Below are 13,892 nucleotides of genomic sequence, written 5' to 3'. Positions count from 1 at the left end.
TTAAGGAAAGAGAGTGAAAAGTTAACTCTACAGAGGCTGGAGAGAATTAAGCAGTTAAACTTTTGTGAAAATGTTAAAAAGGACCATGTTAAAGAGAGAGAATTCTTGGTTTCTTTGCAGCCATTCTGAAGGGAAAATGGGTCCTTTTCCAGAAGAATGCCTGTAAATAATCCAAATATATATACAGCTATGTAAAAACAAAGCAGTGTAAAGGAATGCATCAGGAAAAGATAAGGTGTGAAGGTCATTGTTATAGCCAGAGTCAAGGAAGAAGTAGTAAAGAGACTTAAAGAACATCAAAGAATCATCAGACACTGCTTACTACCCAGACCGCTGTTAAACTGTCTGGCATCTCAGAGTGGATACATGCTTCGCAGTGTAAGAATGCACCACCCTCAGTGAACCAATCCTCACCTCAGGACCACGCAGAGTCAATTGTGACTCCAGAAGAAGACGTAGAGGAACAGCCTGCAATACCTTACAATCTATGTTCTCATAAGGGTTGCCAAAAGCAGACAACAACCTAAACCAAGGCCCAAGAAGAAGCAGTAGCGAGCCTAGCGCCTGCTGCCTGGTGGACATAAAACCGTGACTATGGTTTCCTCAGTTGAGGTTGTCAGAACCAGAAGGGCCCTGCCTCCAACATGCGCCTCTGGTGGTGCCTGTTCCTCGACTGCTGGTGTCTTAAGGTCTGGGGAGTCCACAATGACAATTCTTTTATCCAGCAGCAAGTGTGGATAGCTCAGACCCTTAATATTTCTAAATGCTGGGTCTGCAGCCACATCCCAGCCCACTCTCAAACTGGTGTTCCTGTCCTGGCTATCCCACTCAATTCCCCAGACCTCATTGGAGGACTTTGTCTGTTTAACACAATATGGAACAGTAATGACACCTGGGAAGAGGCTATTGGCAGTTCCTTTACCCACTTGGGGGAGTAATACACCAGGCAAAAGGGCTCCTGAGGTTACAAGCAGTAGTTAAAATAATGGCAAATAAAACTGGGGAAAGTTTAAGAGCCTTGGCCAAAGAAACAGGGGCGATCCGACAGGTTGCCCTCCAAAACCGTCAGGCATTGGACATAGTGCTGGTGGCCAAAGGAGGGACCTGTGCTCTCATTGGAAAACAATGTTGTGTGTTTATACCTGACGATACCAATGAGGTAATAGATCGCCCCTGTTTCTTTGGCCAAGGCTCTTAAACTTTCCCCAGTTTTATTTGCCATACAAATCTTATATCTTCCCCATGAAGAGCCAAGTTCTTTATGGAAGTGGCTAAGTAACCTGTTCAATTTCTCTGGCATAGGAAACTGGTTGTTTCAGGGAGCCCTGACTATCCTGTTTGGAATCTTAATAATTTTTGTATGTTTTCAGTTAGTCTCCTGTTGTATCCAAAATCGTGTAAGGCATGCCACCCAGGTGACTGCCCCAAAACAGAGTGCTAATATGATGATTTTGAATATTGCCGATGAACAAAGAGATAAAGAACGGTTAATATGTGGAACCCAGTAAAATGTTGGTCATGGCGTGAGCTTGACCAAAAGGAGGGATTGTGAAAGTAGAATGAATTATATTGTAAAAATAAGAATGGATTAAAGAAACGTGTATGTACCTTTAAGCAGAAATAAGAAATGTTGAAATACAGGTGCCAGGAAAAGAAACATTAGCCATAAACAAGGCTGCTAATGGCGAAACATTAACAGAAGATCAGTAATAGTTAGTAAGGAAATAAGATATGCATGCCTAGCCCAGGTAAACTTAACAGATTCTGCTTCCTTTGTTACTTGTTAAGTGCTCGCCCTTTTATTTGTATAAATAAGATAGTTTGTGTCTTGCATGGTGCTCACATTATCTGGGTGTTATTAGCAGAGCGCTGTGCTAATAAAACAGAGTGGTCTGACAAACTGTGAGTCCTGAGTCTAACTTTGACACCATTTATGGGGCTGAAATTACAAGATCTGATCTTCTCATGATCTTTCCACACACCAAGAACTGAAATGTGGCAAGACCACCAGGTGAGCTAGTGTTTGAGCCCAATACTTACTCACTGGGAAAAACCTATACACAAATATAAATAGGCTCTGAGTCTATGTCATCCCATAGTCCTTCTAAAAATGCAGATATTCCCTTTTCAAATACTCCCTGCTGGGAGACCTACCCGATGCTCCTTTATGATTTGGACTATGCCTCCAGACACAAAGATGCCAATATTTCAAGCTTATTAATGGGTGGGCAAACAGGGATCCACCAGGCAGCACACCGGGGCAGAGGGATTTATTTCTGGTGGGATAGAAGAGGGAGGGGGGACGGATTTTTTTTTTCAGAAAAATAAGGATTGTCCCTCCTAAATATGTACAATTGGCTTGTATCAGAGGCTAATCCCAGAATTGGGCTGGGTAAGGTGTATTAAGGCGAATTCTGCTCTCTCTCAGTAGTTAGATAGTAAACTCTATTGTTTTGAAGGCCAAATTCTGCCTTGCCTTACAATCCACACATGCCTCCTTCGTCTGAGCTGGGGCATTTCCTGTGCATGCAACTACCTGTCCATGCCAGAGTCTAATCAGGAAATCCATGAAAATATGTGACTTGGAAAAACTAATGTGGAGGCTAACAAGGAGGTAGATTTATAGGAGACCATTCAGCTGTATACATGGCCAGAACACATAGTAATCACTTACTGACTGTGAGGATGAGTTGTCCAAGAGATAGCGGTCCTCAAAATCCCACTGAGGCTCAGACTTGAAGTCGGCAATCTTCAGCTTTCTCTTTTCTGTCACTGTAGGAGCCTGAGTCTTGACATTCTGCATTGTGGGAGTGGCCACATTCCGCACCGGGAGGCTGGGATGAACTTTGCCTTTTGTAGAGGGTCTCAGAGCACTGGGCTTAGTTGACACAGAGGCCTTTTTTGGTTTTGTTTTTGCTTGGTCTTGGTATATGGTCTTTGCATTGGCTCCCTTCCCCCTGGGTGCTGGTGGGACACTCTTACCCTGCGTTTGTGTCTTCTTGGATGCTGATTTTACATTCTTATCCTCTGCTTGCTCCTCCATGGCCTCTCCTTTGTCTGCTGCCATTCTCTTAACCATATCTTGCTCCAGCCTATTGCTGTCTGTGCCCAGTATCACATTTAGCTGGCTCGAGGAATCCCCTTCAACGGGCACAGTGTGGAGCTTGTTCTGTTGGATGTCCTTTTCTGGCATTTCTTTGGTATCTTGCAAATAAATGACTGGCCTAAATGTAAGCAAAAGAAAGGCAAATACACCACATGTACTTCAGCTGAATGAAGCCCCCTCCATCCCCTTTTCCACATTAATGGCTATCTTATCCTCCAAATGTTTTATGACACTACTGAGTACAGCAATTACCCTCTCCAGGGCTCTACTTTTGTAACCTTCACTGGGTTTGCAGGGAATTGTCGTTATGCTTTGCTCAAAGGACACCTACCTGAACTTGTTTATGATTTAGCCATAAAATGGTTATTCAGCACCTTGGACCATCAGACATGAATCGTGTGATTTGCCCCCCTCGACCCATGAAATAAAGCATATGTAATTCAGATTATTATACAGATGGTTTTTGAAATATTCATGACCTGCGGTAGCTGGAAATCAATGTAGGGGCAGGGAGGAACCTATTTGCAGCAGGGCACAATTCATGACAATCATCCCAGGACACTGACGCATCCCACTTGAAAGACACAGGACTATGGTGTAGTAAACAGAGCAGAACCTTTATTCAGGCTACTGGACAAACACTCGACCTGCAGCCCCCTTGCTCTCCAGCTTGCATTCTCGCCGAGTAATGTTGATACACTTCACAATTCCCAGCCAGGATGAGTCTGACTCCTGGTCCAGATTCGGCATTCATGGACTAGATTGCTGACTATACTGCGGGCACTGCTGCTTTTCAACACTTAGAAGAACAAGCATGATGTTGGAAAGAGTTATCTGATGTTTAGAAAAACTTCTGCGCAGGCTGCAGGGATCCCAGCTACATACCGCTTGACCTAACAAGGTGCAAATGTGGGAGACTATGGCGCAATTCAGAGATGCTGGGTGTCCCCTACTCATGCTGAAGTCAATCGAAGGGGACAGTGCTCAACACCTGGCAGGAGCAAGCCCCATGTGGGACCCAGAGCCAAAATCAGGGACACAAGGAAGTGATTCAAGCTAGATAAGGTCGGAATGAGGTAGGATTTGTTCCTGTAGCTGAAATGGCACTTTCTATGCAGGCTGCGTTTCCAAAGTATGGACCGTACAGCAGCCCGAGCCAGAAAACACTGACTGCCCCTTCCTTGCAGTCTGGCAGTGACTAGGGACCTCTGCTGAGCTGGTGCAGAGCACAGACAAATGCTTGTTTTAAGGAGAATCACCAGTAGAGCCCTGCATGGTTCCAAAATTTATGTTCACATGCGATCCACAAACAAGGTACTCGGATGCGGATAGCCACGGATATAAAGCGGATATCCGCAGATTTGCAGGGCTCTAATGATCAGTCCCAATGTGACCAGGTACGTCCCAGCCTTCCAGTGAGCTCAATGGAGTGTTCGTGAGCAACAGCAGCGCAGCAGAAGGCCAATACAAGGGGTAAAGAGACAGCACCAAATCCTGCCCTTTAGGGATTACGTGTGAAAATTCATCTGGCATGTGTACTGTAAATGCTGTGCTAGCCCAGGGCAGGGAGTGGCAGCAACTGGATGGCCCTGCCACACAAGGGATCTCCAGCCACCTGCAAGCAATGGGGCAAAGCAGCCGGAAAGTCACAAAGCTTCATCTTTCACACAAATGGGCTTCAGGGCTGCTGGCTCCATAGAATAGTTCTGCCTCTTCGCGCAGTTCCAGTTTTACTCCAGGCTGACTGTCACAGCTGGCTCGTGGGCAGCCAGACCTAGTGGTCAGAGCCAGGATCCACAGTCACGAGACAGGAGTCAACAGTGGGTCAGGTCAGGATACTGAGATATCAGAAGCAGGAGATAAAGTTGAGAGCAGAACCATGAATCAGTAACCAGAGTCAGGCCGGGTCAGGATACCAGGGGGTCAGAGGCAGGAGAAAAACTGTGATCGGAACCACAAGTCAGACACCAGGAGTCGAGCCGCGTCAGAATCCAAAGAAGCCAAGCCAGGGAAGCAGGAGCGAGAGGGACCCATTCCAGAACAGAGTGACTCTCAGCTGCATGGACAACTTCCTGTTCCTGTGCTGGCAGGGGTGGCTCTATGTTTTCTGCCACCCCAAGCATGGCAGTCAGGCAGCCTTCGGCGGCATTTCTGCGGAGAGGTCTGCCGGTCACGCGGATTCAGCGGCGGTTCTGCAGGTGATCTGCTGGTCCCGCACCTTCGGTGTACCTGCCACTGAATTGCTGCCGAAACCGCGGGACCGGCGGACCTCCTGCAGAAAGGCTGCCTGACTGCCGCCCTCAGAGCGACCGGCAGCCCGCCCCCATGACTTGCCACCCCAGGCACATGCTTGCTGTGCTGGTGCCTGGAGCTGCCCCCGTGTGCTGGGTTGATATAGAACCTGTGGACCAGTCAGGACCTCCAGCATTCTGTCAATCAAGTTCCAAGACTGGAGTCCTCTGTCAGGGTTCAGCTTTTGCCCTAGACCCTGTTAGCAAGTCCCTGGGTGGCAGGTTGGAACTTACTAGTTCCTAAGAGTCCTGTAGAGCAGGGTTCAAGACCTACAGTTCCTGATGCTGACTAATGAAGGGCAGAAAGTCCTACTGACTTAGCAGCCAGGGGCAGCTCTAGGTATTTTGCTGCCCCAACCATGGCAGCAGCTTGCTTGCAGGAGGTCCCCAGTCCCACGGATTCAGCGGCATGCCTGCAGGAGGCCCACCAAAACTGCAGGACCAGCGGACCCTCTGCAGGCATGCCGCCAAAGGCAACCTGCCTGCCACCCTCGTGGCAACTGGCAGAGCACCCCCCATGGCTTGCCACCCCAGGCACACGCTTGGCATGCTGGTGCCTGGAGCCACCCCTATTAGCAGCATGGAGGCAGCTGAGCTGGTTGACGTAAAGTAAGTAGGCCACGTTTTCAGCTTGGGTGAATTGGCAAAGCTCCATTGACTTCTTGGAGGTGTAACGCCTCCTGTAGCTACCCACCGTGCAGAGGCGCTTGCCTACTGCACCCTCCGGTAGCAAGGCAGCCGGTGTGCTCATTTGTCATTTACCAGTACACATTGGAACTGCAGTATGCAATGAAAAAAAACCCATAGCAGTTAGCTACAGACACCACACATAACAGTATCCTGCAACAGGGAAAATGGCTGGCACCCTGAGAGGAAGGCAGAGATGGACTCTAACAAGCTCACCTTGTCACAACATGCAGTGGGCAGGGGTGCTGGAACAATCTGTATAGCGGGGTGCTGAGCGGGATTGAACGAAACTGTAAATCCTGTCTATGATGGAAACCACTTCAAGTCAGGGGTGCTTTTGTGTTTTTGAAGAAAAATGATCAAAATGAAAATTTGTGGGTTTAAAAAAATTCTAAACAATTGTTGTTGCTGTTTTTGGAAGGTTCCCTCACTGTTACTGTTACTTTCTCCCATATTTTTATTCCTCACTCCCTTTTAAGTGGGAAAAAAATGGAGGGTTCCCCCCCACACACACTTTCTGTAAAACCCCCTCGTCCCTGGAGATCCTTAAAAACCCTTGAAAAGCCAAAACATTTTTGTTGTTGGACAAATGAAAAGTAAACATGAAAACCAACACATGAAACAAAAACTACATTTTGTTTTCTGACCATCCCAGACTTTTGCAACGTTTGCAAAGTGCTTTATGCTCCTGAAATGGAAGATAAAATGGGGCTAATCCTGACCCCTATCCCCACCCCAAATGCAGGACTACCAGGTTCAGAAAGCTAAATTACCATGGTAGTTCCACAGTTCACGTGGGGTGTCATGTCATGGGGTGGCTATGCAGGGAGACTTCACAACAGCTGTGCAGGGCACTGATCCACTGATCTTTGTACTGGTGCAGGACAGGGGATTTGCAAACTATACATTGACACTTGCTTTTAAAAATATATTGGTTTTAAGGAAACATTGTACCATGCGGCTCTACTGTATACAGGTAATAACTACCTGGATCATATGCCACATACTAGTGCAGAGTGTTCTGTCTTTTGGCTCGTCAGTCCAATGGCTTCATACACGCGTCATTTGACATGCAACAGGCAACGGGACACATCAGCAAGTCCCCAGGAATTTTAGAGCTGTTACATTTTGAACTACACGGTATAAAATGCCAACATTTTCAGAAATAGCCTTCAATACAGTGTGAGCATAATTACCTCCATTTGGAAGCCCCACTCTCTGATTTACAGATACAACCAGGTAATTAGGTCTTTAAGTGGATACAGCAGGAAATGCCATTATTTCCACCTGCAGTAATGGAGGCTGGGGTGATCTCCAGCCAAAAAAACAGAGCCAAAATGTTTAGGTTTTTCTTGAGAAAATTCACTGCTGTTTGCATGCTTTTGAAAGGACAGACAAGCCTTGTCCACATAGGAAAGTTCATTGGTATAAACTAAGGTGTGAACTGAAATCGGTATAATTTTACCAGAATAACCCCCATGAGGATACAGTTGTTCCAACATAAACCATCTGTTTGATAGGGGAGTTGGAGAGGGCTGAGGGTTTGCTTCCCATAAGGGTGCAGGGGTGGAAAGGAGTTTCAGGCAGTGGCTGTTGGGGTTGAGTTCCTGTTGGAATGATTATTTTAATGCTGCTAAGATTTCGTTGGGCAGCTGGAGCCCTTGGATAGGTGAAATCTAAAGAAAAGAAACTAAACCAACCCCCCCACCCACCCACACACTTTTATTTATGTTGCTTATGGGGTTTAAGCTAAACAAAAAAAAAGCCACATCTACTCTGGCATGAGAGTGTCCACATAGAGGTCAGTTTAAATTCACACCTTAGGTTATACTGAACGAACTTCCTGGCCCCGGTCATTGAACTCAACCCAATACCTCTTCACTTCCACAGTGAGGACAGATCTTGGTGGGTTAAGCTGTATGGAACAGGTCCTTTGAGAAGGATCCCATGACTGTACTACTGGGTTGCTTTCTATAATGTCATTGTCTGCATTATATGAGTGCCCTGATTCCGAGTCCGACTTTCCTTTGTTTGTTTGTTTCGAATTAACAGTATAATTTTGGCTCAAACTCCAAATCAAATCAGATTGCCGAGCAAGCGTTATGATTCAGCTGCCCCACACCTAAAGGGGCTCTTTACATCTCATTCTGCACAGAGGTAGGTTTCTTTCCCTGGCTCCCTAAAAGAATTGAATTTGGAGCGTGGCAGAGTTGGCTTGGATGGTACTTTAGCCCTTGGGTGCTTGTTAGGTTAAGGACATTTGCACTACCTGTATACTGATTCCCTACTTTGCACTAGTGTTTGCATTAAGGGTTTGCTTTGATGCAAATTTCCCTAGATTAGACAAGTCCTGAATTAGAGGTTTTAGAAAACTTTAAATATATTTTATGCATAAATAACAATTGTATTAATGGAATATCTGTTTATATAAATAATGTTTTAATTTAATATTTAGTCGAGATGTGATGATATACACAATGTACCATCTTTCTTGTACTGATATTACCCAGATCTTGCTTTCTAGCACAAGGTTTTGGGTGTGGGTACACACACACACACACACACACACACACACACACACACACACACACACACACACACACCACTATATAAAAAGTTTCACACTTAGAGCTAGAGAGATTAGAGAGTACACTACATGGACAGTTCGTCTTAGAAGGAGCTGGATCTCTTACCTGTGAAGACATTTTTCTGCAAAGCCGAAGAAGGAGCTAACAGAGACAATGAGGAACAGAAAGGCTGTCACAAAAATGGGCCAGAAGATCAACCGGGGCACCTTGGCAAATCTCCTCCGGAGAGATCGCATGGCCTCGCGTTAGCCAGGACTGGAGCTGTTCTCCTGCTTCGCTACAGGTGTATTGCACAATGAACAAGCCAGCTGTGTCACTCCTCAGATATCCCTGGCCAGTAGGTGCACACCCTCTGTCCCAACACTCAGGGATAGTAATAAATTCTGTATGCTGAACTTTCTTTGCCAAAACAAAGTTTGGGTGTTGCTTTGTGAGGATTCTGTGGGCTTGGCAGGTCCATGGGCAAATACCTATTGTTTAAACTTGCTTTACAAATGTTTCTTGATGGTTGATGTAAAATAAATACCCCTCTTGTATCTGTTTCAGGCAAAAACAGGAGCAAATAAAAGCCTGTGTGAATGACGAGGTTAACGTTAGCTACACTTAGAGACTAGTTTTCAGAACGGCATCTAGGTGTGGGTTCAGGTCAGTTCTAGCAATTTCTATATTATTACACTAGTGCTTGGAAGCTCCAACCATGATAGGGCCCCTGTTGTGCCAAGCACTGTAGAGACGCATAGTAAGAGACCGTCCCTGCCCCCAAAAGCACAACAGCTAGATACATAGATGCCAAGGCCACGAGTCTAATCTCTTTATTACACAGGCCATAGTTTTCAACATGATCCAAGATGACCCATAAGCAAGTCCAATGTTAAATCCATTATAAAGCGTCAGGAATTTGTTTTTTAAAGTGAATTTAGTACTTGGGTAAAGTGTCACATTAACGGGCCTGGAGGTGGAAATTTTCTCTTCCTCTCGAGAGCAGGCATAATATCGCTGGTGGCAATGCAAGCTTTCCTGAGCCTCCCCTACCTATTTAAAACTGGTCAGGAAAATCTCCCAACCCACCTCAATTTTTTTTTAATTGGAGTTTACCAATTTGTCAAAATTGAACGTTCTACAGAGACGGAGTGCCTTTGCTCGAGTTCCAGTGGAACCCAGGCAAATTTCAAACCCTGCCTGGTTTCCTGCCAGCTTGTCTGGCTGGCTCTTGGAAGCCTAGCTGCCTGACAGCCACAGAGTCAGGAACCCCTGGGCTACCAGGATCTGCAGCTCCTGCGCAGTCCACCAGGTGGACACCAGTGGAGCCAGCACTCCATTCCCTTCTGTGGAACATTTCAAAATGGATGTTCCAAAACGTACCTAAACTTTGGAAATATCAAAATACTCCATGAAATGGCATGACCTTTATCTGCCCAGCTCTACTGCCTACGTGCTTCAACTCTGAGCCACTTATAAAGATATGAGGCCAGTACATTCTCCACGGCCTGTGATCTCTCTGCTGGGCCTACCACTCAGACTGTTAATTCACTAGGTCCAAGTGTGGGACTGGTTTTTGAGCGACGGGCTTCTGTCCCACTGGGTATTGTGTTGAACGTCCACCTCTCCATTTCATAGAGGCCACCACCGAACAACAACTTTTGATCACAACTGAGTTAGGCTACGGCTGGATTCGAACCTGGGTGGCCTATGGCAGAAGTGAAAAGGTCTACACTGTTCTAACACTCCCATAAATCACCCAGTTGGACATGTTCAAGCCTTGAAAGTCCAGGTCCCTAAATGGCCGGATCCAGCCTTGCACATTTTTGTTGTGAAGTGTCAGATTTTGATTGGTCCTCTGTTCAGACATGCCAAGGAACAATATACTGAATAGAATTTCTCCCTGTCGGGCCCCAGTGATAGCAACAGTCTAGAGGGTGAGGGGCTTGGGGAAGGGATTTGTTTTCCCATTATAACAAAAAATATTTCTTCTTAGCTACAGCCACAGAACAGGGCCAGTAGGAAGAGGGAGTGTTTGTATCCTGGTCCTGAAGGATACACGGATGTTTGGACAGGACAACAGGATTCATCAAGTGACATTCGAAATAGGAGTACCTGAGACTTGATACAATGGGCCCCATTCCAAAGGCAAAACTATCTGCTCTATGGAACTAAGAGCCACACAGAGAATTATTAACTCTGGCAGAGATAATTTAGCAGTTTGGAAAGGGGGAGTGGTGAACTCCTTACGAGGTAGGGAAATCAGTCCAAGGCTGTTCACATTTTCACAGTGGCATTTTAACAAGAGGCCCTCCTTACTGCAACACTGCAGTTAATCCAGGTTTCATGGCTGTTACTGCCGAACACGTGGCATGTCTAGCATATCTTACAAACTTTAGGAGGACAACGCTGCACCACCATGCTTTATCGAGGCTTTTCTATGACACTAAAGTGACAAAAGCCCTGTGTAATTATTGAGCTCTGCAATCCCCTTCTACCTCCTTTTTTGTATGCCCGGATCAGGTAATTGCCCATGCAAACACTCATTTTCATGCAGCCACCCAATTTTCATATGCAAGCAAGATGTTTTGCTGGTGTAAACAGGAGTTACCAGAGTTTGCGACTCTCATGTTTTGCACAGTCCTTTCAATGTCTTCTCCAGAGAATCTTGTGCATATGCACTGGTGTTAATGACTCTACCAGTTGCAAGGAAATAGAAAATCAGGTCCATTGTGTGATGGACCTTTCTAATGATATCTCACATGGCCCATCTTGCATAAAATACATCTTAGATAGGCTATAATCATGTTATAACGTGTCATGCATCTGACAAAATGGGCATTCACCCACAAAAGCTCATGCTCCAATACATCTGTTAGTCTACAAGGTGCCACAGGACTCTTTGTCACATGTTATAACAATATTTCCATGAAGAACATGGGGCATAGTGTCACACATTGTTCCTTTCAAACTCATGCACAAGTCAACCTAGTCACAGCTCTCCATTTACACAACATTAACTCTTTGCCTATAAAAATTGCTCAAAATAATATTGATCCAAAAGTTTGTTACCCATCCCTCAGCTCTACTGACTCCACCGTGAGTTCCATGTGCATAGCACCTCTTGAAAACTAGAATCAGCATGAAGGCTTGTTGTGTTATAACACTCCTAACCCTGTAAAGGTCTAACACAAAGATCCTTGGAATAGCACTGACAAGCAGACCTTTATCCCATGGATTCCCTGCCATGCAGTGCACAGGAATTTAACATTCCCACATCCCAGCCTCCACCACGGAGAGGAGAATCGACCCCCGAAGAACCAGTCATTTGCTTTTTAAAAGAATGACTTACTGTATATTCTCACAGGTGAGACACTCTCCTAATTATTTATCTGTTCCCCAAGAGTCGATTTAGGTCTCGATTCTACACAGTGTGATATGTGGGCAGACTATGGCACCTGTGCTTGGTGTGGCTCCATCCCCACCCAGCCACTCTGCAGTGCAGCATCTGGGCCTGAATGATTAAATACAAAATACAGCTTCAGTTGTGAAATATAGTCATTGAACTCCCAGGGCCAAATTCATCCCTGATGTGACTCCACCAACTTCAATGGAGTTACATCAGAGACCAATGGAACACATTATGATAGAGTCAGATTCAGAATGAATTCAGCTTCTGATTCATTTCTGCTACGTGATGTTCTCTCTGGCCACAGATTCCATCATATCTCTCTCCTCCTCTGTAGGATAACCATGTTACCCTAGTTAACCTCCTGTGACAGTCTGTACCCTTATGGTCACTCCTTTTCCAGGACTATAATAAATGCTGTATAAAGTATGCCTTGTGAGGTATCATTTGAAAACTCATACCTTGCTGATCATTATTGTCCTAATAAAAGGTGTGTGATGTCATTGCATGTAAAGTTATATGATTCTTCTGTACAGTATTACTAGACATGTTCCAAGTCTGGGGAGAAGCAAATACAGACCAGTTCCCCAGAGACAAAAGGCTAGCCAATGCCTCAGCCAGGTGTCAACAAAATCAAATGACCCATCACCTGGTTAAGTGGCCATTCTTTGGCAGGAAAGAGGATGTGGGTGAAAAGCTACATCTTCACAAAGAAACAGCTAGGGGTTCCCATCCACACAGACTTTCTGTCTCTTGAACCTAAGCAGCAGATGATTCTTGAAGAAGAGAAGAGAAAGGAGGCATTCCATATTATTCCTCTCTTTCTGTACCTAGGACAGGGGCGGGCAAACTACGACCTGGGGGCTGCATCCAGCCCTTCAGACATTTTAATCTGGCCCTCAAGCTCCTGACGGGGAGCAGGGTCCAGGGTTTGCCCCACTCTGGCGCTCCAGCCAGGGGCTTGCCCTGCTCCACGCATGCTGTGGCTCCGCATGCCTCTCAGAAACAGCGACATGTCCCTCTTCTGGCTCCTATGCGTAGGGGCAGCCAAGGGGCTCTGAACGCCACCCCTGCAGCTCCCATTGGCTGGGAACTATGGCCAATGGGAGCTGCAAGGGCAACATCTGCAGCTGCCGTGTAGGACCCAGAGCGGGGACATGCTGCTGCTTCTGAGAGCTGCTTGAGGTAAGCACTGCCTGGAGCCTGTACCCCTGATCCCATCCTGATCCCTCTCCCACTCTCCGAACCCCTTGGTCCCAGCCCAGAGCATCCTTTTGCACCCCCAACCCCTCGTCCCCAGTCTCACCCCAGAGTCCTCACCCCCTCCTGCACCCCAACTCCAATTTCATGAGCATTCATGCCTGCCATACAATTTCCATACCAAGATGTGGCCCTCAGGCCAAAAAGTTTGCCCACCCCCGACCTAGGACATCCACACTTGAAGAACAAAGGAAGCAGCTTTGGAGTTGGAGAGGGATCCAGTCTGAGATTCAGCCAGTAAGACTGTTAAAAGATGTGATTAGAGATTCATTTAGCTTGCTAAGTTAGACATTAGTTGCATTCTACTTTTATTTTCTTGTAACCGTTTTTGACTTTTATGCCTCATTACTTGTAGTCACTTAAAACCTCTCTTTTGGAGTTAATAAACTTGTTTTAGCTAAACGAGCATGTTTGGATTGAAGTGTTTGGGAAACTCCATTTGGGATAACAGGATTTGTGCATAGTATTTTCTATTAACAAAGTGACATACTTTGTATGCGCTTGTCCAGGAGAGAGATGAACAGTACAAGATGTACATTTCCGGGGAAAAGTCTGGGACTGGGAATTTCCCA

General features: G+C 45.9%; 1 protein-coding gene across 1 annotated transcript in view; it reads right to left on the bottom strand.

Moving 5' to 3' along the window:
- Nucleotides 1–8,930, bottom strand: part of ST6GALNAC1 (ST6 N-acetylgalactosaminide alpha-2,6-sialyltransferase 1) — a 30,604-nt gene extending 21,674 nt beyond the window's left edge. Inside the window, exons 1-2 of the mRNA XM_050919343.1 lie at nucleotides 8,778–8,930; nucleotides 2,675–3,224 (exon numbers count right to left, since the gene is read on the bottom strand). Of these exons, the coding sequence (XP_050775300.1) occupies nucleotides 2,675–3,224; nucleotides 8,778–8,908 (681 nt within the window). The 5' untranslated portion in view covers nucleotides 8,909–8,930. The remainder of the gene's footprint in view (nucleotides 1–2,674; nucleotides 3,225–8,777) is intronic.
- Nucleotides 8,931–13,892: the final 4,962 nt, after the last annotated feature.

The sequence above is a fragment of the Gopherus flavomarginatus genome, chromosome 12 (assembly GCF_025201925.1).
Source record: "Gopherus flavomarginatus isolate rGopFla2 chromosome 12, rGopFla2.mat.asm, whole genome shotgun sequence".
NCBI lineage: Eukaryota > Metazoa > Chordata > Testudines > Testudinidae > Gopherus > Gopherus flavomarginatus.
Note: the sequence above shows the minus strand (reverse complement) of the source record. Positions and strands in the feature narration are given on the sequence as shown.